At 36.2% G+C, this 24,152-nt stretch overlaps 2 protein-coding genes across 2 annotated transcripts; both read right to left on the reverse strand.

Moving 5' to 3' along the window:
• Window positions 1-7,041: 7,041 nt before the first annotated feature.
• Window positions 7,042-10,828, reverse strand: LOC112420053 (protein FAR1-RELATED SEQUENCE 5-like). The gene is made up of 5 exons (XM_039831871.1): window positions 10,738-10,828; window positions 9,764-9,852; window positions 7,351-9,672; window positions 7,203-7,235; window positions 7,042-7,116 (listed from the first exon to the last, which is right to left on the reverse strand). The coding sequence occupies exons 1-5, from the start codon at window positions 10,826-10,828 to the stop codon at window positions 7,042-7,044; spliced, it is 2,610 nt and encodes an 869-aa protein (XP_039687805.1).
• Window positions 10,829-22,467: 11,639 nt separating this feature from the next.
• Window positions 22,468-23,595, reverse strand: LOC25488681 (F-box/kelch-repeat protein At3g23880). Its single transcript, XM_013603617.1, has one exon. It carries the CDS (start codon window positions 23,593-23,595, stop codon window positions 22,468-22,470), a length of 1,128 nt encoding a protein of 375 aa, XP_013459071.1.
• Between the last annotated feature and the right edge of the window lie 557 nt (window positions 23,596-24,152).

The following is a 24,152-nucleotide window of genomic DNA, read 5'->3' on the forward strand; positions in this document are numbered from 1 at the left end:
AACTTCTTCCTAAGTGTAGGGACTTTATCCTAACCATCTAGAGACGTTTTTAGGAAAGAAATAACCTTGTATAAAGGGTCTAATGAGTTGTTGAGAGTTGAACCTTAGGGTAGTTATGAATATTAATTATAATATTAATGATGATCTGTGAAGCTGATTTATGATGATTTGATGTTGTTTATAATGTGATATAATTGTATATGCATTACTTGAATTATATGTGATTATTTGAGATGTTGTTTACTTACGTGCGATATTATTATATCATGATGTTTTGCATACTGCCTATGTTGCTGATCATTAACTAACTAAGCTGCATGAGTCGGTCCAAGTCGTTGAAGATGTTGATGTTCCAAATTATTGGACTATTATAAGAGGTTGTCGAATTAAGACGTTTAAGAAATCGAGTCCATGCATTAGCATATAGCGATTGGGGCTTGATGCTCCGGAAGTATAATAATACTCAAATAGCGATTGGGGCTTGATGCTCCGGAAGTATAATAATACTCAAATAGCGATTGGGGCTTGATGCTCCGTATTGGTACCACATGCATGACTAAGAGGTTGTAGTTGCATTTTTGTCAAGATGGTCTAAGATGAATAAAAGGTCTAAGTTGCATTGTTAAGTTGAAGTTGTGTCGTTGTGATTAAGTTGTTATTTAACCTTGAGTTGTTGATGAAAGATTATTTGATGTTGTGATGATTATGATGTTTTATGATAATTAAAGTATGATGTTGTATATGAGGCTGTTATGATGTGTTGTTATATTATTATAAGATGTTAAATACGTGTTGTCATATTATGATGAGATGATGAATTATATGCCTATTAAGATGATGTTACGTTGTTTATGATAATGATTAAGATGATGTTATGATTCTTTATGATAATGATTAGGATGATGTTATGTATTTATGATATAGTTATATGTAATGTGATATGTTGTTGTTTATGTTATTGAGAAAGGTGAGTACGTGTTAAATATGTTACTATAGGATATGATGATCAAGTTGTTGCTATATTATTATATATGATGAAATGTTATGTTGTTAAATATAATTGTTGAATTATATGCTTAATATTATTGTTTTGTGAAATCTCACCCCTTCTGCTTGGAAATGTTGCTCTTCCTATGAGTAACTTGCAGGTGATCGTTAGTAGGTTGCTGCTATTGCTGTCGTGAGTGACTTATTCCTCACTGAGTCTTAGGATGCTCTGATACGTAACGGGATGGGATCTTTTGTGGCTATTTTCTATTCCTTTACGTATTGCTTACGCTTTAATAAGGCCTGCGTGCCAAGAACTTGTCTATGTTAAAGAATTTAATCCGCTGCAAAGTTTGAATTAATATGTTGATGAATTTTTGGAAAGATAATTAGTTAATTATCTCATTTATTATATTTTAGCAATGTGACATTCCGTTATGTGTTGATTACTCTGATAATATGTTTGAAATTTTTAAGTTGGGAAAACGGGGTGTTACATCTCCGACGATCAAAACTGACTCAATCGACAAACTGTATTAAACATTTTCGATCCGACCGTTGGATATGACCTTGTTGGAGTAAGAATGAAGTAGGAACTGGAATTTTGAGGATCCGAGTATTTGGCATAAGTCAATCAGACAAAGTATCTCATTTCAAACCTAGTCAACAAGGAAGGACATGTCTCCGACGATCAAAACTGACTCAATCGACAAACTGTATTAAACATTTTCGATCCGACCGTTGGATATGACCTTGTTGTGTTTTGTTAAAAAATTCTAGTTTTTTTTAGGAATTTTTTTTCGAATATTTTACACATTTCTACACAATTTTTATTTTAAAATACAAAAATTAAATTAAAAATAGGGACTAAAAGTAGTGATTGAAAATTTTATAGGGACTAAAAGTTGAAGGAAAATTTTAGAGGTACTAAAATGAAAAGTTGATATATTTATAGGGATCAAAAATATATTTAACCCATTTTTTTAAACTACTATAGCAAATGATTTATTATTAAGATATTAACAAATTATGGTTACAATGGAAACGGACTGATATTATTTTCAATTGGATTGCAAGGATGTGGTTATCTAAAAGTAATTCTTGTGAAATGACTAATGCAGTGGTAGTTTTCGGCAACCAGCAGATATGTCCATATCAAGTTGTCAGAGACACAAAAGTCTAATATAAAAAGTGTTGATTTAGACTAGTTGATGAATAGTACTTATTAAAATATGCAGAAGTTGCAACGTGCTTTCTTTATCATTTTGGCAAAGAGAAATGATATTTGTACAATCATTTTCTCACAAAGACCGTTAACGAGTGGACACTCTTTAAGAAAAATTCATATTTTATAGAGTAGTGATTTTTGAACAACTCATTTGAAATAACTTTTGGGAAAACCTTGTTGTGTTCTCTTCTTATTGGTCAAAAATAATAGAGAGAGAAAAAGAAAGAGATAAAATAAGAAGATAATATGAGTATGAGAGAGAAAATTGTACAAAAATTATACAAAAATGGTTGTACAAATATCATTTCTCTATTTTACATGTCATTATGATTGTGGTATCTAAATGTGTTTGGGTCACACGTGAACTAGTTAGAAATTGAAAATCCATTGAGCATATGACATGTGGCACACCCTTATCCATTGATGGAAAAATAAATCCTACATATTCAATCTTACACTTTTCAACCTAAGAGCATGATTACCGGGGTTGCATAACTGTGCCAAAGACACCATGTGTCAGAATAAGCACAATATTTTATATTTTGGGTGTATCTTTCAATGGCAACCGTAGCATTGCATTGCTACCGTGGTTTGTGCTTTGGTGGATTTTATAATTAATAGAAAATTAAAATTTTACCTTAAAAGGTGTTATATATTGATATAAAATATTAATATAGAGTATACTGTGAGATTAGTGGGACCCATTTTAGAGTTTATAATGGGTGGTATGAATATTTAAAAAATGTAGTTGAATGGTTTAAATAATGGAAACTTCTGCGGTACACTCACAAAATGAGATGTATCGGTACTCCTGCTTCTTAATTTTATAAATGAACGATCATTTTTTATGTAGTAAATAGCTATTTGTCAATATTTATATTTTATAGAACAACATTTCATAAGAAAAAACATCATTTAATTGTTTATAAGAATCATAATAACTTTTTTTTTTACATATTATCGTAAAAAATAAGAATGTTCTTAATTATGAATGATAAAAATTTAAAAAATAAAAAATTATTTCGTTGACACTTTTGATGAATAAGATTTAGTTATTATAATTATAAATGATAAAAAATAATATATTTTTTCAAAAAATAACTCATTTAACTATAAATTTAATGAGTGAGTGTACCGATACACTCAAATATAGTGGATGTACCATAGAATTTGCCTTAAATAATTGGGAAGTGTGAGGTAATATAATGTATTATGTGGGACCCGTTTATACCACCCAAATGGGTGACATGGATGTGGATGCTCTAAGTCACTACATGCAAAACAACTCAGAAGCTTACCTCATATAAGAAAACAAACTAACCTTTCCTGACTTCACCTTCTTCACATTCCTTTTGACATGGAGGAAACTATCAGTGAAAATTTGATCACAGGAGTGAATGATCTATCTGATGCCAGGTAACACTTTGTTTTATACTAACAGATATTTTTTTATTATGGAAAAGGGGTATTCGTAATAAAGAGTTACCAATAAAATATCATGCATTAGTTACTTGTTAATAAATACATATGATGTTTACAGAAACATGAACATGGATGAAGATGATGCCATTAGTGGTCGTTTTGTGACGATGGAGAATCAAGCTGGAGGGATTGGTGGTAAAGAAATCAAACTTGAATCATTAATGGTTGAAGTAACTCTTATGAAGAAGTTGGTTCATGAAATGATGCATAAACAAGAAACACATTTTCAGGTAAACTTATATTAATATATTTTTTTTTTCTGGTAAAATTGTGATTAGAAAAACATATGTGTCCAAAGATATGTGGGAGTATTTTATTTTTTTTATTTTAAAAGTATACTATTTTTAGTCAGTATATATCAACTTTGTTACAATGTGAGATTTGTTAAAGTATGAGATTTGTTCCCAATATGAGCTTGGTGCAAAAGTCTATAGTCACAATATACTAAGCAAATTAGAATATATACTAACAGTGTTCACTTTTGTTTGACATTTAGAGTACCAACAATGAAATGGTTGGTTTGAAGAATTTCTGCAGTTCAATCCAAGCGTCTATTGCGGCTTTGGATGTGATAGCCAAATCTAAAGGCACTGGGTCCTTGCCAAACTGTGAAAAGGAATCAACAATGAAGAATGTTGAACATTTGGATACCGTAAACACAAACCTTCATGAGGTATTGGGTGAAAATGAAACTTTGAATGATGCTGCTATTGGTGCATCCGGTTCCAATTTGAACAATGCAACTACTGCTGTCATGCCTGAAAAGTCAAGCCAACAACACATGCTTGCGGTATTATCCAAGCTCCATTTGTTAATGAGACTTATTGTGTGTAGTATAATACTGCCCATGTTAAACCATTTGTTAATGAGCTCCATTTGTTGAACCATCCAGGAGCTTCTTCGTTTGAAACTACCTGGTTCTATTTGTGTCCAAGAGTGTATGATTAAACCTGGGTTGCATGATATCGATCAGATAGATGATCACGAAGGCAATCCAATACTCCCAAATTGGTGGACAAAATCAAACAGTGACTTTAAGAGATCAGCTGACGCTATGGTATGAAACATACAAATTATTTATATGGACACAGCCAATTTAATACTCAGTATATAACTATATCTATGTTTTGTTGAAATATCATAATTTAGGCACAACAAGTTAGCCCAGGAGCTAGTGGTAGACATGTTCCTAAGAGGTTGTTTCATTCACCATCTCCTACAACTTCAATATCACAAACTCCAAATAGTAGTATGAAAGGGAAAAAGAAGGTGGAAGGAAATTCAAGTAAAAAACCCAGACATGACAAAAGTGTTCTTCCTAAGGCAATCATAATCACTACTTAATAATTAGCTTGTAACTAAAAAATTCTGAAAATTTTGTTTTTATTAACTTTGGTTTACTTATAATATTAGCTTGCAAAGTTGAACTTTCGACCAACTCTTAGCATGCATCTTGCACCAATAGAAGCCCAAACTTGTGGCTTTCTTTTTCAAAAATCTGCTACATTTAAGGTGAAGTATGATCCACTTGTAAAAACCGGTGAGGTGACTGCAACAATGGCAGACCTCCAATGTCTTCGTCCCCCTCGGCAGATATCTCCCTTGGTAATATCAAAACTTGTAAAACAATCATTTTTTATTTTGGTACTTAATAATTTTGATTGGCATATTAACTTATGAATTGGTTGATGTTATTTTTTATTAGATTATGCAACTAAATGCTGAAAGGTTGCGCTTTGAACAAGAGGAAAATAATGGTGACTTTGTGTGGCATCTTCCACCGTCATTTGAAGATGATTTGTTGGCTGGAACAAAAGTGCAAGAAATGACAGCCAAATATTGCTCAAAGTGGATGCCTCCAAGTCCAAACTTAAAATTTGTAAGAACATATGGTCTATCTTTTTTTTATTTGAAAAAGCAAAAGAAACAATTTACATTAATTGGCTCAGACTCTTTATACTGTCACTTAATCACGCTATATCTTATTGCCACTACACCTCTCCTAAAAATATTAGTATATAAGGTTGATTATACTGTTTTTTGACTATCTGTTTAATGTTAATTAGATTTATGTACCCCTTAGGACCATTCATGGTCATTGGTACCTGATTATTGTCGACATGGAACATGGAGTTATCTACCACTTGGATTCTTTTTTAACTGTGGATTTTATGGAAGTGAGAAGACGCCGTATTAGGAAAATTGTAAGTTCTGTTCAATTGTACCAATCATGCTATTGTTGAATTTTGTTACAATGTGTAATTACAAAAATATATACTTATAAATGATTTTGTGATGAGTAGGCTGACATGATACACCACTTGGTGTTGGATCCCATGTATTCAAGTTCGTTTGGTAACAAGCATATCGATTTTAAGAATATGAGCATAACTGAGGCTAGAGGAATCCCAAATATGGGATGCAGGTAAATAAATGGCATAACTGAATCATTTTATCTTGTTATTGGTTGAATTTTTTTAACTAAACTGTATGGACTTGCAGTGATAATTCTGGTGTCTGGGTACTAGATTGGGGCGAAAGTGCACATTGTATTGATCTAAAAAACCTTCCTGGCAAGGTTGGTATTTAATAATAATGTGAGATTTTGATATGCATCTCAATTTAATTACAATTTATAATTAATTATTTCTCTATTATGTGTAGTTGAATGAGAATGAAGTGAGGATGACAACAGCTGCAAAGTTAATGCTTGGAAAACATAACGAGCTAAAGGCAAAGGTGGAACATCACACATCGATGTTTATCGACAGCTTTCCAAGTGACACTCCAATTAATTTGGATGCCTAGTTTTATTGTATTGTTGAGTCCTTGGTGATATTAGAGGAACTCATTTGAACTTGAATGATATTTTGTTTTGTAACGGGTAGTCATATTTTTTGGGTTGTGATCGACCACGTATGTCTTTTGGTACATGGTCTATGAATCACGTAGGCAGTCATGTTTCATGAATCATGTACGAACACTTTTAACTAAAGTTTAGCTAGATTATTATTATGAAAGGGGTATGTGTTTGCTTTTGTGATAAACAGGTATTTGAATTGTTTTAAATAGAGGTTACATGCATAAGCTTCACAACAGCACCCTTATTTATTCAATATTCAAGGAAACTCATCCATATTCATGAAACCTTAACAAATTTTAATCCAACAACTACTCAAATTACATATAACATGTTCATTGACAACAGTACAAATATTCTTGAACAACTTCAATACAAACCAAGTGCGCTCGAATGCGTTCGAATAGTTATAATAATTAACAGAACTCCAATATTACAACAACATATATTCGAATTGTTTTAAATAGCACAACAATAAAATTCATCACAACGAAGAAGCTTCAGAAGGAATGTACACCGAGTCCACGCCATAACAGACTTCGACATTCCACACATGAACCTGAAGTTTAGATTAATAAGATGCATCTTTAATTAAAATTAACAAAAAATAACATGAGAAATAAAATTACTAACTGATCTACAAACCTGGTCACAATCCAACTTTTCGGCAACTTTACTCTATATCCTATAAATAAATAGATCACAACCATAATCAGATATTTTTTGAAAAATTAAGGTAACGTGCTTAATTGTTTATTACTGAATAAAACAAAATAACTATAAACAAACGTACCATGAACATATTGTATTCATCGTTTTCTTCCATAAAGTCGTCATCATTGTTGTCCGAGTTATCTACAGTTTGAGACTGTGATAACATATTGGATTGTCCACGGAAACGACATGATTTGCGATTGTGACCCTTCTTTCCACAAATTCCACAACTTGGTGTGCTGCGTTTTGTTCTTTCAATCGCCTTTGACGAAGATGCAGTTATTCCCCCTTTTCGCCTAACCCGTGGTGGATTACCTACACTGCCACCAGTTTGAGTACCCATCATTGACAAATCAACATCTTCACCCCTTGCAATGGCTTCCAACAATTCTGTTTGTGTTTCTACCATGTCAATTGTCTGACGTATGATTTCTGGATTCCCACACTCAAAAGCAGCATTGACCATCCTCTTACATCGCTCAACAAAGGTCACATAACTAGTTATAAATGCCGGATTACGTTGACTTAAACTGTTAGCATTGACAGCATTGATTGAATCTTTTGCATTTTTGGTCCATCTATCCAAGACAATACATTCAGGCATCACCACAACATTCAAATCAACCAAAACTGATACCAAATGTTCACAAGCAATCCCCATAGTCTCAAACCTCTTGCAAGAACATTCAAATTTAAGGCTATCTTGGCAAAATACCACTTTCCATTTAATATCTTTTCTGGGATACTTGTAAACAAGGTAAGTAAAATTAGAACCAACTTGAACATCCCTTTTAACTTTGCAACGACATGCCCTCTCCAACACAGGCCTGAATAGCCTAAAAACAGACCTCATATACAGTTCTGAAGCAGACTTTTCTAGACATTTGAGTGGTGTTTGTAGAAGGGTTTCTCCATAAGAAGATTCATAATCAGATTCTATTTCTCTAAACCTCATACAACTCAACCACCGGAAAAATTGTTGTAAAAATTGATGCAAATTTGATAAAACAGTGACATACTTACTAAATTCTAAGTGCAGCCCTTCACACCTTGAAGTTGTCCTAAATCCGGCAAAAAACTTTCCCCGAATATGAGCGGTAGCCCACATTTTACGCTTCTTGTACATCTCCAAAACCCAATTGTTATTTTCCAAACCAAATTCACACACAACATCCGCCCACCGACGCTCAAACTCATCAACCTCAAAATCACCAAACATGCATTGTTTGAATTTAGGTAAAAATTTGGGATCTTTGATGTTGCTGGTAACATTTCTTATGAGATGCCAAACACACAAACGATGATGAGCATTTGGAAATACACTTTTTATTGCCTTTCTCATTGATAAATCACCGTCAGTTATAACGGACACCGGACGCTTCCCCTCCATAGCTTCAACAAAAGTTTCCAACAACCAAATATAACTTTCTTCAGTTTCATCACCCACAATTGCACTACCAAATATAACACTTTGATTATGATGGTTTACGCCAGAAAAAATAACTAACGGTGTATTGTACCTAATTTTTTTATAGGTTGCATCAAAGGCCAAAACATCACCAAACACCGAGTAGTCCATACGACTAATTCCATCACACCAAAACAAGTGTCGAAGGGTTCCATCCTGATTGAGAGTATGCCTCCAGTACATCATATCATCCCTAGCACACATTGCCTTCAAGAATTCAATTGCACAATCAGCATCAGAACTATTGCTTCCTGTCCCCTTCAATTGCTCATTGTACATGTCTCTCCTTGTATAGCCCACATTTTCAAAAACACCAGCCTGTGTAGCAAAATAACCATAAATCCTTGACGTTGAAATGCCAGATTTCCTCATTGTATTCATTTGATATTTGTCATATTCGGTCATCTTCCTGTGTGCAGGCAGCATCCGCTCATACTTGTCAGCCAAAAAACTATGATTGTGAACATCATCGAAAAATTTTATGTACCAACGCCCGCTATCGAAATCAATATGTACTTGAATTTTTGCTTCGCAACCACACCGACTAATAGGTTTATGCTCTCTTTTCCGAACATCAGGATTTCTATTCCTCTCACTCCTATTACCCTCTCTATGGCAAAGAAAGGTTTGTTGCACAATTTCACCTTTAACATTCCTAACAACCCGGCTCTTTCTACCGGCAAATCCATGTGAACAACCATACCAGTTATAAAACATGAATGCAACTTCACGATTCGGAAAATGGTAACTCATTATTTCTTCCGAACATGTCTCCTTAAAATTAATTTTCTCTATGTCAGAAGCACATTCTATACCATTTTCAGAATCAAAGTTGCATCCATACCCTTCATTGTTAGTTTCTGCTTCAGTGTTACCTTCGTTTTCATCGGATGAAAAATCATCGCTCTCTGACTGATTATTACCTCCCAAACCCTATACATCAATTATACAAAACATAATCACTTATTAATTATACAAACTCATTCCAACTTATCCCAAAATTAACATACAAAATTCAACATACCTCAGAACAATCCTCATTGACTTGGGATACATTTTTTGCATTAAATATATTGAGAATTTCTTGTATATCCATGTTCCAATGGGTAACACCTACATTTGTATACATCAATATACCATCAATAACAGTAATTCATTCATGTTTAACCCAATTTAATAACGACATAAGATATGCCAAAGAAAAAGATTAGACATACAACTATATAGACACCAAAGTAATATAAACACCAAAGTACTTAGCCTACTTTCGAGAGCCTCATGTCAAATTGGGCAAAACTACCGATAAAAACACAGATGAAGAACTAACAAATCAAAACAGATCTCATCCTACTAAGCAGAGAGCCAGAATCGGAACCCAATATGCCAGAATCGGAACCAGAAAGCCAATATGTTAGAATCGGAACCAGAAACCCAAAACAACAAAATTAATCACAACTTAATATCAAGTACATCTAAACAGATCTCATCCTACTAAGCAGAAGAAATCCAGAATTTGTAAAGGTGCGAAGAACAAAAGATAAATGGGGAGGAGATACAAACCTTTCAGTTTACGTACGGCGTCGTGAAAATTGGCGATTTTGAAGAAGAAATCCACAAATGATTTTCAAAGATGGAAGAACAGAAAATTAATTTCTCAAAATTAACACTGAAGCAGAACAGAAAATTGGCGATGATTGTTCAGAATTAGCTTATTTTACACACAGTCGCTAACTTGAAAAGAAAAACGGCACAAAAAAAGGGTATAAGGGTCAATTGAATGTCCAACTAAATGTGGGTGCATAACAGGAACATAAAGCAAATGGGAGGTGTGTAGAAGCAATGTATTAAAATAAGTTAATTGATTTTATAATTTTTTTAATAATGACCTGCTAAACTGCCACCTGTCCACTGCAAGTGGACTTTCCCATGGTGGGAAAGTCTTCCTCTTACCCACCCTAAATGCCACCTGAGAAGATAAAACATAAAGTTTTTTTTTACAACTTCCTTCCCACGGTTTGGCAATCACGCCGTCCATCTGATGCCACGTGTCCTTTGATGATCCATGATGATCAAGAAAATGAACCGTCATTTTCAAAAAAAAGGAAAAACTACTTTCAACTTCCCACTCTTCTTATAAATAGCGTTTTTGTCTCTTCATACCTCACTTATCTTTCTTTGTGCTTTATCAAACACTTTTCCATAAAAACTTTTTCATGGATTACATAAATTGTCTAAGTGATGATCTGATCATAGACATTGCTACTAGAGTGGCTAAAGAAAGCATGATTGATCTTTTTTGCTTTCAAAGACAAAACAAAAGGATCGCTGCTCTCTGCAGAGACCGTAAGGTCTCAAGAGCTTTTGGTGGAGAATGTATCAGGCTGCTTACTGATTTGAAGCCTTCTCATCCTAAGTTGGATTTCCAACTTCGTTTTTGGGAGCATGGACACCACATGTTCTGCATTTTGAGGTGTACCCAGTTCATGCTGGATCCTGAGCCCTGCGTCCCTACCATCCAAGGTTTCTTGAAGAATGCCATGGATGCTGGCTCTGTGACCGCTCTGTACTTCGACGTACTGCTGAGGGCGCTTGACGGTGTCACACCTGATGCCGCTGCACTTTTTCATGATTTCTAGTCTCTTTTGGAGACACGAAACGTCGCGCGCTATCGTAGAGACATAACAGGCGTGGACACCTCTTTCCGTTTCGTTTCAGGCTGGTATAAAAGATTACTGCTTCCTCGTTTGATCCGTCGTCGATTCTGCAACAACTGGCACAACTGTCGCGGGGATGGATTGAGACGCAACTATCGAGGCTATCACCCTGCTGAGGATGAGCAATATGATCTCCAGCGCTTCTGCCTCAGGTGTCGTCTGGACAGCGAGATTCGATGGTTCCTCGATCTCTTTGGCTTTGGCCAACTTATGTAGGACTTTCCATCGAAGAATCATTTTCTGTTTGTAGCATTTCTTTTGTAATGGTTTACTTCGCGCTCTTTTAGAGCTTATTTTGAAATTTTGTGTAAACCGCCCATTAGTTGGCTTAATGAAATGCTATGTTTGGGTTTATCTTTTCGAATTACTCTTGTATGATTCTAATTTCCTGCAACGTTGGTTTATACTTTTTCAAGTACTTTCCATTTATTCGTAGAATCCTTCGATCGTCGTTCAATTCCTCGATCTCATAAGCATTATTCGAAAAGACCCTTAATATTTGCCATGGTCCTTCCCATCCGGGTGACCATTTCCCCAAAGCTCTATCTTTTTTGTCCATTGGTAAGATCACTTTCCATATCAAATCACCTTGGGCAAAAAACTTCTATTTTACTTTTTTATTATATGCTTTTGCTACCTTTTCTTTTTGTCTTGCAAGGACTTCTAATGCTGTTAATCTTTCTTCATCGAGATCGGTCAATTCGTCTATGACCATGTCCCAATAATGATTAACTGGTATTTCGCATTGCCTTTGCATTCTGACTGATTGCAACAGAATTTCTACTGGTAGTACAACATCATGACCAAATGTCAACCTAAACGGTGTAGTATTTATCGATTCTTTGGGAGACGTTCGACATGCCCATAAAGCTTCGCCTAATATTTCAGGCCAGTTCTTGGGCTTTGCTTTTATTTTTCGTTTAATAATAGCAATGATGTTTTTGTTCGCTGCTTCAACTTGACCATTTGCCTGTGCATAGTATGGTGTCGAAGTTAGCAATTTAAAACCTGTATCTTCGGCGAATTTCACCATCTTTCGACCAGTAAATACGAATCCTTGATCTGTGGTTATGGTTTCTGGGATACCAAACCTATAGATGATGAACTTTTGGATAAAGCTTATAACTTCCTCTTGAGTAACATCTTTTAAAGGAATCGCTTCTATCCATTTCGTAAAATAATCTATCCCTTCTAAGATGTATCTGTATCCTTTCGATGAAGTAGGTTTAATCTCCCCTATTACATCTAAGGCCCATCCTCTAAATGGCCATGGTTTGATAATTGCATGGAGTTCACTTGCTGGGACGCGTTGAATTCCAGCGTATTTTTGGCATCCTTGGCATCCTTTTGCGAATTCTATGCAGTCTTTGAGCATAGTTGGCCAATACAAACCTTGTCGAAATAAAAGCCATTTCATTTTGTGGCCTGCTTGGTGTGTCCCGCATGTTCCATCATGAGTATTGGAAACAGCCAAATATGCGTCTGTTTCTCCCAGGCATTTCAACAAAACTCCTTCTGAAGTCTTTTTGAATAGCTCACTACCCATTATCACATAGCTCAAGGCTCTGTATTTCACTTTTCGAGGGGTGGCTCCATTTGGATTTTCCAGATAATCTACTATGGGCTTACGCCAATCGTTTTCATTTAAATCGTTAATGACAAAAATTTCGACAGAGTCCGTACCTTTTATGGAATCTTGGCTTGCTCTGGTCCCCCCAAGTTTTGGCGTTAACGATTTGCCAGGAAAACATTCTATCGAGTTTCGCCTGTTTCTTATCTCTATTGGCTCTTGTGTCCGTTCCTTGGAGACTTTGTACCCAGAGGCCCTCTGTGCTAAGTCATTTGCGTTTTGGTTCTCTATGCGAGGTACGTGCCGAATGCCCACATGGCGGAACTGTTTCAGCAGTCTGCTAGCTATTGCATGATAGGTGACCAAACTTTCTTTAACGCACCTATATTCTCTAGTCATCTGTTTGAGGACAAGTTCAGAGTCTCCTCTGATTTCGATGCATCTTGCCCCCAGTTCGAGTGCAATCTCTAGACCTGTAATTAAAGTCTCGTACTCGGCCTCGTTGTTAGAGCAAAACTGATTGATTCAAAACATGTGTTCGAATTTATGGTGTTTGGGCGATATTAGGACTATCCCTATGCCAGTACCATTTTTATGACTAGAACCATCGAAATATAAATTCCAAGGATGGTTGTCTATTTCGGTTGTCAAAACCTCGCTTATTGTATGGTCTACAATGAAATCAGCCACAATCTGGCCTTTGACAGCTTTTAATGATTGATATGTTAGTGAATATTCTGTCAATGCCAAGGCCCATTTCCCGACTCGGCTATGCAAAATTGGCTTTGACAACATATGTTTAATGATATCAAAATGGGAATACACATAAACGTCAAAAGGCTTTATATAATGCTTAAGTTTTGTACATGAGAAGAATAAACACAAACAAAGTTTTTCACTAGGATGGTATCTTGTTTCAACATCATTAAGTACTCGACTTAAATAATAAATGGCCCTTTCTGTGCCATATTCATCCTCTTGTGCTAACATACTTCCGATAGTGCCATCTGACGTTGCTATATATAACTTCATTCTTCTACCCTTCAACAAAGGAGAAAGGACCGGAGGATTTACCAAATAAGACTTGATTTCATCGAAAGCTTTTTGGTGCTCAGGTTCCCATTTGAAAATATCATCTTTCTTCAAACGAAGCAGTGGTGAGAAAGCATGTGTCTTGCCACTTAGATTTGATATAAATCTTCGGAGAAAGTTGATTTTCCCTAATAGAGACTGTAATTCTTTCTTTGTAGAAGGAGCCTTGGTCTCAATTATTGCTTTGGTTTTGTTCTGGTTGATCTCGATTCCTTTTTTGTGCACAACGAAACCTAAGAAATCACCTGCACAAACCCCAAATGCACATTTTAATGGATTCATTTTCAATCCATATTGCCTCATCTTTCGAATGATTGGCGTAAATGTTCCAAGTGTCTTTCTTCCGAAGAAGACTTCACTACAATGTCATCTATATAAACCTGCATAAAATTCTCTATGAAGTCATGAAACATCAAATTCATCGCCCTCTGGTACGTAGCACCAACATTTTTCAGACCAAATGGCATCACTATCCATTCATAACATTGTAATGCTCCCGGGCATCGAAATGCGGTCTTGGCGATATCTTCTTCTGCAATAAAGATTTGATTATAACCAGAGTATCCATCTAGCATACTCAAGTAATCGAAACCCGCCGCTGAATCTACTAGCATTTCTGCTACCGGCATTGGGTATTCATCTTTGGGGGTAGCGAGATTTAGATCTCTAAAATCTATGCATACCCTTATAGTCCCATTTTTCTTTTTAACTGGAACTACATTCGCTAGCCAATCCACATACCTCGCAGGCCTGATGAAGCCGCATTTTAACAATCGATCTATTTCTTCCTTGATCTTTGGTAGGATTTGTGGAGCGAATCTACGCGGAATCTGCTTGACTGGCTTTTTATCTTGTCGAATTGGTAATTTTAACTCCACCACTTCTCGTTTCAAACCAGGCATCTCGTTGTAATCCCATGCAAAGCAATCTTTGTATTTTCTTAATAGCTCTGCAATTTGACATTTAAATTTTTCAGGGATTTTGGCACTTACATAAGTAGGTCTTTTAACCGTTCCATCACCCAAATCGATTTCTTCAAGGGGATCTTGCGCCTTCATTTTCGTGGTGGATCCCATAGGATCCTCTTCGAAGCCCAACAGTTCATCATCATAAATGCAATCCAGTTTCTGATCTTCGACCTCGATATCTGTTGATCCGTCTTCTAATTTCTCAGTGTTCTCTGACTTCGAAGATTCGGCTTCTCTGGCCGTTTGTATCTCTTTTTCGGCCAAGTAGGCCGTAATTTTCTCCCACATATTGGGATCAGACATAATTTCACTTTCTTGCGTCCCCCCCAAGTGGTGGGGTAGCATACTCTGAAGCGTTAGGGACAAGGTCATCAGTAACCTTTTTGTATGCTTGGGCTCTAGTTACCAGCGAATCTTCATTATCCAACTGAGCTTCTTGTTGATTGACCATTACAAAATCATGGTCTCTGAATTCTTTTTCCCACACGAACCCTGCCTCTGGTTGCAGCTTCATTGAGTACATTTCATCATTTGACGTCATCTGTTTGGGTCCTGGAGATATGACTGGGGCTATATGTGCCAACTGTTTATCGAAATTTCTCTTGGTGATAGTGTTTACTTCAGCCAAGAAATAACTTTGATCAGCTTCGACATTTTCAACTAGCCCATCTTCTTTCCATATAGCAATCCTTTGATGCACCGTAGAAGGAACTGCTCCCACGCCATGTATCCATTCCTTACCCAACAGTACATTGAAGTTTGCTTTCGATGGGACCACCATAAACGTTGTTATTCTTTTGGTGCTGCCCACCATTATTCTAGTTCGATGGCGCCCAAAGAATTTCCTGTAGTGCCTTCATAGTTAGTGAGGATGACATTATGAGGCTTCAAGTCAGAGTCATAGAGTCCAATTATTTCCAGAAAAGATTGAGGCAGCAAGTTGACGGTGGCTCCACCATCTACTAGTACTTTATTTACCCCTACGCCATTAATCTTGGCCTGAATAAATAAAGGCTTGAGATGCGCTTTCATCGAGATATCTGGCTTCTCAAAAACCGCATGTTGTTCTTCCACGCAGCCATTATTCATGACATAATAGCATAGTGGCTTGTGAATTGCCATTTCATCGACAAAGTCACTTTCCACTTCATTAATCTCTGACTGGACATCGTATTCCACAGGCAGGATTGAAACCACATTGCAAACTATGTCGAGACTCGGGTCACATTCCGTGAAATTTGAAGTCATCTCCTCATCCTCTTTGGAACAATACTTCTTCAAAATTGACAATGGGGGTGAAATTCTTTCTGTTGCTGCCTTCTTAACCATTTCGAACACAGCTTTCTGTTTATCCTCCATTTTGTCAATGTTAGTAATGTCTTGCAGAGCTGTTGCTTTTTTCTGGCGCTGATACCTACGCCATTGAGTTCGCGTCATAGGTTGCTTACCTTTGTAATTATTATTATAAGAATACCTGGTAGGCAATTCTGGCACATTGAGTCGAGGGGCAGGAACTTGTCTCTTCACCCATTTGGTTGGAGGGGCAGAGTAACCAGACTTCTTTCCTCCTGAAAAGACCCACGTGTCCGTGGGAGAATTAGCAGACGGATTGAAAGTTCCTCTCCAATTTCTCTTTTGATAATTTTCAGCAGTGTGGTCTTTGTAAGAGACACCCTTTTTGTTGAAATTAAATTTAGGGCGGTTGTCCTTCCTCTTCCCTTTCCACTTTGCCTGTGGTTGAGCACCTTCTATGGCTTTAGCGGCCTCTTTATCGAAGACTGCGCTGCATCTTGGGCAAAGCATGGCATTGGTGTTTGAAATTTTGCAACGATTCAGAAAATCAATTAGATCTTCTTCAGCTTTAGGATATGCCTTTTCAACATTCTTTTGGAGTTGGTCCTCAGTAACCAGGCTGTCATTTTGAACATGGCCTTCAGTAACCATTTCAGTGTCATTAAGTACAGCCTCTCCCGACAATAGTTTGCCATCACTTGGCGCTGCTACGTCCACCATGTTTATACCCACCACTTCAGCGTACATAGACTCGGCTTTTTTGGAAGATTCGACATCAGGTTTGCTTGTTGCTTTAACCTTTTCTCCGAATTTCAGTCTTCCTTCATCAAGAGCCTTCTGCACAGAATCCCTGAAACGAGTACAACGGGATAAGTTATGGCCCAAAAAACCATGAAATTTGCAAAAACCCCTTTTCTTCCTCTGATCCAGAGGGGGAATTTTCATATTATCTGGCACCAAAATTATGCCATCAGCGACTAAAAGATAAAATATTTCTTCACATTTAGACACATCAAAAGTATAAGTTTTTGGGGGATATTTATCGTTTTTGGGCTCTTCTACGTTTTTCCCGTTTGATGGCCTTAACATTTTACAAGTGTAAGGCGGCCCATCTTTTAATTCTGCGAGATTTATTTCGCTATCTTCGACAGAATCGAAACCCCAATCGAATTCTGGTTCACTATCCCCAGTTTCGATATAAGCAACTTTTTCTTTCTTAGGGAACCTATTTGTCCTGGCTTTTTCAGCCTTGAGTCTTTCCACTTGGCGGACTCTATCTGCCAATTGCGCCATGTCCCTAAGATATTGTGTATCTAATTTCTTTCGGACGGAATAATCTAAGCCATCTGCAGCCATTTCGACCAGTTCGTGTTCTGGCACGGCCGTAAAACATCGGGCTTTGAGGAGTCGAAATCTGTTCAGATAATCATCTATCGACCCGTGCGTCTTCCGTCTAACACTGGCCAATTCTTTCAAACTAATCTTAGACTGGCCCATGTAAAACTGCTCATGAAACGCCTTCTCCAATTGATTCCAACTAATTATGGAGTGTGGGGGCATTGTTGTGAACCATGTGAATGCGTTCTTCGTCAGAGAACTTGGGAAATATTTCAATTTCAAATTCTCATTATTTGCCAAATCACCGGCCTCCATAATATATCGAGCAACGTGCTCAACGGTGGATTCATTTGTTTCCCCAGCAAATTTAGTGAATTTCGGGATTTTATTGTTTCTTGGCATCTCCCTTTCTAAAACAAAATCGGCTAACGCGGACACGAAATTCGGACGGTGTATTCCAGTGTTGAAACCGTTTTGGGCCATCAATGTTTCGACTATATCGGCTATATTATTATGGCCTCCATAATTATTTCGACGGGCCTGCATAACCACTTGGTCAACATTTTGGTTTCTATTTACCACTACAGGAATCCTAACGGGCTCTTCTGGTGTTTCAGGCTGTTCATTTTGTGCCTGGTTTTCGAGCACTTGATTAGTCTGTTCTTCGACGAGTGCTTCTCTTGGCCTGGCATTCGCATTTCGCGTAGCCGGCGTAGCGCGCACTTGGGGTGCTGATGAGTCATTTATTGTCTATTTTAATATGCTTTTTAGTTTAGTTTTATTTAGATTTTATATAATTTTATATTAGTATTGTTTCCTTTTTAGGATAGTTTACTTTAAATTGCATTTTATTATATTTCAGGAACGAATATTGGATGGATTGAGTCTTGGAGCAAAAGAAAGGGGTTTGGAGCTGATTCGGTACAAAAATATGAAGATTCGAGACAAAAATACGTCTCCCTCAAGTCAGAATGTTGGCACGGCCCGTGCTAGGCTTGGCACGGCCGTGCCACCCTCCAGAACACCTTTTGCTGCTTTTGCCTGGATTCTGAGCTATTCTATTTTGGCGCACAATCTATCGTGGAATATTCTTGGAATATACTTGCTTAGATTTTAAGTCGAATGTGTACTATAAATAGAGTAGCTAGCCATCACAAATATTCATCTTTTCTTGGAATGCAATATGTGACAATTGTTTTCTAATAAAAGTTCATTTACTTTATTGTTATTTACTTTTATGCTTTCTCTCTTCTTCTCCTTATCTACGATGAACGTCAGTGAGTAGACTTCTCTTGTCTTGGGATTGTCGGATAAGTCTAATGACATAATCCTAATGAAACCAAGCTTTAAACATTAATCTTATGTAACCCTAATTCCTTATCTAAATTCACCGCTTTAACATGGATCAACCATTATCAAACTGTGGAAACGAAAGTGGAGGGTTTGATAATTGTTTATCCATCATCTCAAATATCAATTCATAAAACGAAAGTGGAGTTTTGATATTCGAACAAGTGAATTTAGACAAAGATTGCAAAGTCAGCGAAATAGGCTTTGCAATCTTTGAGACATATAGTTTCGATCTTCAAGGGAACTAATAATGATCAAGTCAGCGAAATAGGCTTGGTCGTTAGAGGAACCAAAATCTAATAGTAATCAAGTCAGCGAAATAGGCTTGGTTGCTAGAGGAATAAAAGAGAAACTGTCTTGAGAAATTAGGTCTAACATAAGGTTATAAGTTTAATAGTTTGGTTTGTGAAGGACTTGTCATTAGGATGAACCAATGATTCCAAGGCTTTTATCTTTTCTTTTATTTTCTTATAATTAAAAATCCAAACTTTTAACCTTTGAAACTTTCATCTAATCATTATTAAAAGTTAATAGAATTCATAACTCCCTGTCGGAACGATACTCATATTTTACTACTTCGGTAAGACCGTGCACTTGCGGTTTTATCCCATCAGGTGCGCCCAGAAAATCCGCTATCCGCCCCATGTGTTGTGACAAGGCTTGGTAACTGCTATTCGTTTCCTGAATCAAAGGGCTAATAACAGTCGCAACTTGTTGTGTCACCATATTAACCATATCATGGTTAGTTTCTGCCATGGTTTGCCTTAACGCATTCATCGAAGCGTTGGTCAGCGATTGCTGAGGCGAACCGAATGGGATAAATGCTTGTTGGGTTCTACCAAACGCTACAGTTTCCCCTTGGTTAGGAAAGCGTGGTGTGATCGTGGTAGTGTGTGACGTTTGGGTCGAGGAGGTTGGGATACCATAAGACCCTCTTCCATTGTTTCCCAAATTGAGAGACCTCTGAGAAAACATGTTTCCCGCAAACTGGGTAGTCTGAGCGGCCGTGGTAGCCACCGGGATACTTCTTGAAGTATTATTAGCCATTGTATTCGACGTATTGGCTTGTGATGTTTGCGAGACTACGTTTTCTTCAAGTATAGTCTCTACAGGCCTAACACAGGACCCATATTGCTACTTTGTCCAAGTTGTGTAGACCCTACAAGAATTGCCTGATTGGTCGCTGTTCCTGAAGTAGAAGCAGTGTTTGCTGCTGTTGTACCAGAAACTATAGAAGGGCGCGTCATTTCAGGAAGTATTTTGTTATTCCTTAAACGCATACACAGTACAGACCAATAAAAAATTTAGAATTGAAAATTAAAAACACAAAAGGTCCCACTGGGCGTGCCAATTTGTTTACACTGAATTTTGGTAAACAATCGCTGGTTTCAATGATGTTTACTTGCAAGATCAACCAGTAAATCTTAGGAGCATATTGTGTTTTTGTTGTTTGAAAATAAGAGTAATACTTGTTCGTAAAGTATTTTCGATGACGTAAAGATAAGAACGTAAATGTAAATGAATCGAACTCAATCCGTGTTGAATTCAATCGAAGTTCTGTAAATAAATGAAAAGCAGTACTTTGAAAAGACTTAGTAAAACAAGACTTAAATTGCAAAAATGCTTAAAAGATTGTATTGAATTTGTAAAGACTTAATGAAAGTTGGTACACATATTCATACTTTGCAACTTGTAACTCGTTTGTCGCTTCCATACGGACAGTATTGAGCGTAAGTTTTTAGTATGATTGAATTGTGACCTTTTTTTCCTAAGAAAAACTACTATTTATACAGATAGTCCTATAACTACCTAATTGCATCCTTTCGATTCAAAATCGAAACTAGCCGTTTCACAAAACTATCCGTTTGCTAACTGCTTGACCTTATCCGTGAGACCTAAAGAGCGCGTCGACAACTTCTTTCATCCGTCGAACTAGAAACAATGTATTCGATTCCTGCTGAAGTACATTTGTATTTTTCGATGGATTCTTTTCCCAAAACTTCGCCCCATCTTTCGGTCAAACCCCTTGACTGCATTAAATGCTCATATTCTCACAAATATTGGCTAACACTAGGATAGTAAAATTTATGCAGATAAGTCTCATCTATGAAATGCACATCTAATGCACTATTTGTTTGCTCTATTAATTCCTGCCAATGCTGGTATTCTTTCTTCAGTTCATTAATAAGTACACAATTTAGTTGTAAAGCTTCGGAAATGGAAATTATGCTGCAAGAGTTCAGTACTAGCCATCTGTAATTATAAATATTAATTAATTTCTACACTTTATTAACTCACTCGTCAACAAGCTGAACGAACCTTGGATACAATTGTTCATCACGTAATCGGTAAATTTCTGAGACTGTTAGTGTTGAATCCAATGATTGTATATCTAATAAATGGATTGATATTTTATTTGTTAACCATTAAAATTAAGAACAAGAACATAAAAGATGAGAAACATATGGAAATATGATACCAATGTATAAATTCTAGCAAATCCTCACAGCCTATCATAGTAGTGTACTATGAGGCTTGAAAATTCTATTTCACAGAAAAAAGTAAAGATAATCTGAAAAACAGTTTCTCTCATTAGATTATAATGAAAAGTCTCGTCGTAAAAGTTAAGCACATATTAATATCTTCATTGAAGATTAGATTAGACGTAAGTAACACTACTAGGATATTGCATATGTAAACACGGAACATCTGATACACAGCAGGGTTTGGAATCCGAATGGAACATCTGATACACAACGGGGTTTGGAATCCGAATACAAACACGTTGGATGGATTGAGATAAACAGGAAATGGACCAACAAATTATTTTCGAATAACAAAATGATCTTTCACTTCTAGTATCAAATATAACACACATTTTACTTCTGCCTCGTGAAACTACAAAGGGATAGAAGGTAAAATGGGGGAAACAAGTTTGTTATCTTCTATAAACACGTTTTGACCACCACATCGATGTCGATAAAAAGCTTTCCACACCTTTAATAAGAACCACATGCATGATAAATTTGATTTTTCTAGTTCATAATGGTATGGTTCAAGATTTGAGGCAAACACTGTAATTTTTTTAAACAGAATTTGAGAATTAACAACTATATCAATCTAATGAATGTGATAGCATATACATTTCTCCAACTATAAATACAACCGGGCATTAATTAACAGAGAACAAAAGAGTCGCCAATAATTAGAACAATCGGAAAATAAACAAAAAATTAACATATAAGTTGAATTTAATACAATTGTCCGTTAAATTAAAAAAGAACATTAAAGTCACCTGTAGTTAGAATAAATATAAAACAAATGACATAAACGGAAAATTAACATATAAGTTTAAATTGAGTCTAAAGTTCAAGTCACATAATACCACATCTATATCCTCACATTAGAAACAAGGAGATACCAAACTCTCAACGTATACGGTATTCCAACCATTGATTTGTTTAGTCATTGGTATCATGAAAGTACCATTTTTGAAACCATATACTGAATAATCCTTTTTCTGTTTCAAATGTGACCAACATTCCATCAACACTTGATCCTCTTCGTAAATCCATATTGGCTTGATATGGGGATAGTTGAAAGGATATTTTCTGTAAGAAACACAAAACAATTTAATCCAAGACTCTTCATTTCCATACTCCTTCATCAACCAAACAATATGAAAAGCACTGCTACGACCATAGATACACAAACAATCCCTCAACACACCCAAACTCACATGATAACCATCTTCCCCTCCAAAATTAGGAGGCAAAAGCTTTCGATGTGATTCGTTCACCAAATTAAAAGAAACAACACTGTAAATAGGATCAGAATACACAAACCAATTAAGCGTGCAACCCACGAATTTAAGAGACATATCGTATGCAACAGGGAAATTCCCCTCGATCATTCTCCAATAGTTGGTACCCAAAGTATGAACCTTTATTCTGGCATGGTAGGGTCCATTACCTCTAAGGTGGTTTAAAACAGCAACCACCTTATAATTATCAGTTAAAGGAACATAACCAAAACCATATGAAGTATAAGAAACCTTTATTGGATTTTCCAAAGAAGGTAATTTTGTGAAGTTTCTAATGGAAGGGTTCCACAAAACAACGGGGTGTCGGAACGGAACCAAACAAAGGATTCCGTGGCAAGAGCCGACGATAAAATAGCTTTGTTGTTTGAAAGGCAAATGGAGTTTGGTGGCGTTAATGGTAACAGAGTTGAAAATAGAGTGAAGTGGATAAGACATTAGATGGGACTCATCTCTGGAGGATAAGATGAGGTGGTGGCGGTTGGCTGACATGTGAAGGTGTTTCTTTGTAAATTTGGAATCAGAGATAAGGGTATTGAAGAACTTACAGAGGCATCGAAGTTGAAGGAGAAGCTTCACTGGGAGCCTACACAGAATCTCTGACAGGAGATCTAATGGAAGAGTGGGTAGTGGCGGTGAGTGAAGTGAAACGTCGTTGGTATGGTCAGAGGTGGAAGAGAGTGAAGATGGCGGTACTAGGGTTTCCTCCATCTCAGAATGAGAAGAACAAACCGTTTTGGTGGTTAGGTCACAACTTTAGCCTTTTAAGTTTTAACGCAACTTCAGCCTTTTAAAGCTGAAAACAAAAAGTAGACAAGTGGCATAAATCCCTCAATTTGAGTTTTTTTTTTTTTTTTTCTATAGGTTCCTAAACTATTTACAAATTTTAGATAGGTCCCTGAACTAAAAAAAGTTGTAATCAAATCGTTTAATTATAACATAATTTTCAATTATATTGTTTCATTAAGAATTGTTAGTCAATGATGAGTGTCATGTATTGTCTAATTAGACAATACATGAGACTCATCTATATGATATGTCAACTAAATTTTGCAAGTGTGTATTAATAGGACTCTTTTTTACATTGGGGTTTCTGTTTTGGGATTTATTTTAGAAAATAATAAACAAAAAATTATGATGTGGAAATTTAATTCATTAGTGTCAAATCTAGTTTGCTAAAAAAAAGTGTAAAAGCAATTAAATATATTATTAAGTTTTTAACGGAAGGGACATAATAGAAAATTATTAAGTTATTACTTTTTTTTTGC

This window comes from Medicago truncatula, chromosome 3, assembly GCF_003473485.1.
Source record: "Medicago truncatula cultivar Jemalong A17 chromosome 3, MtrunA17r5.0-ANR, whole genome shotgun sequence".
Classification (NCBI taxonomy): Eukaryota; Viridiplantae; Streptophyta; class Magnoliopsida; order Fabales; family Fabaceae; genus Medicago; species Medicago truncatula.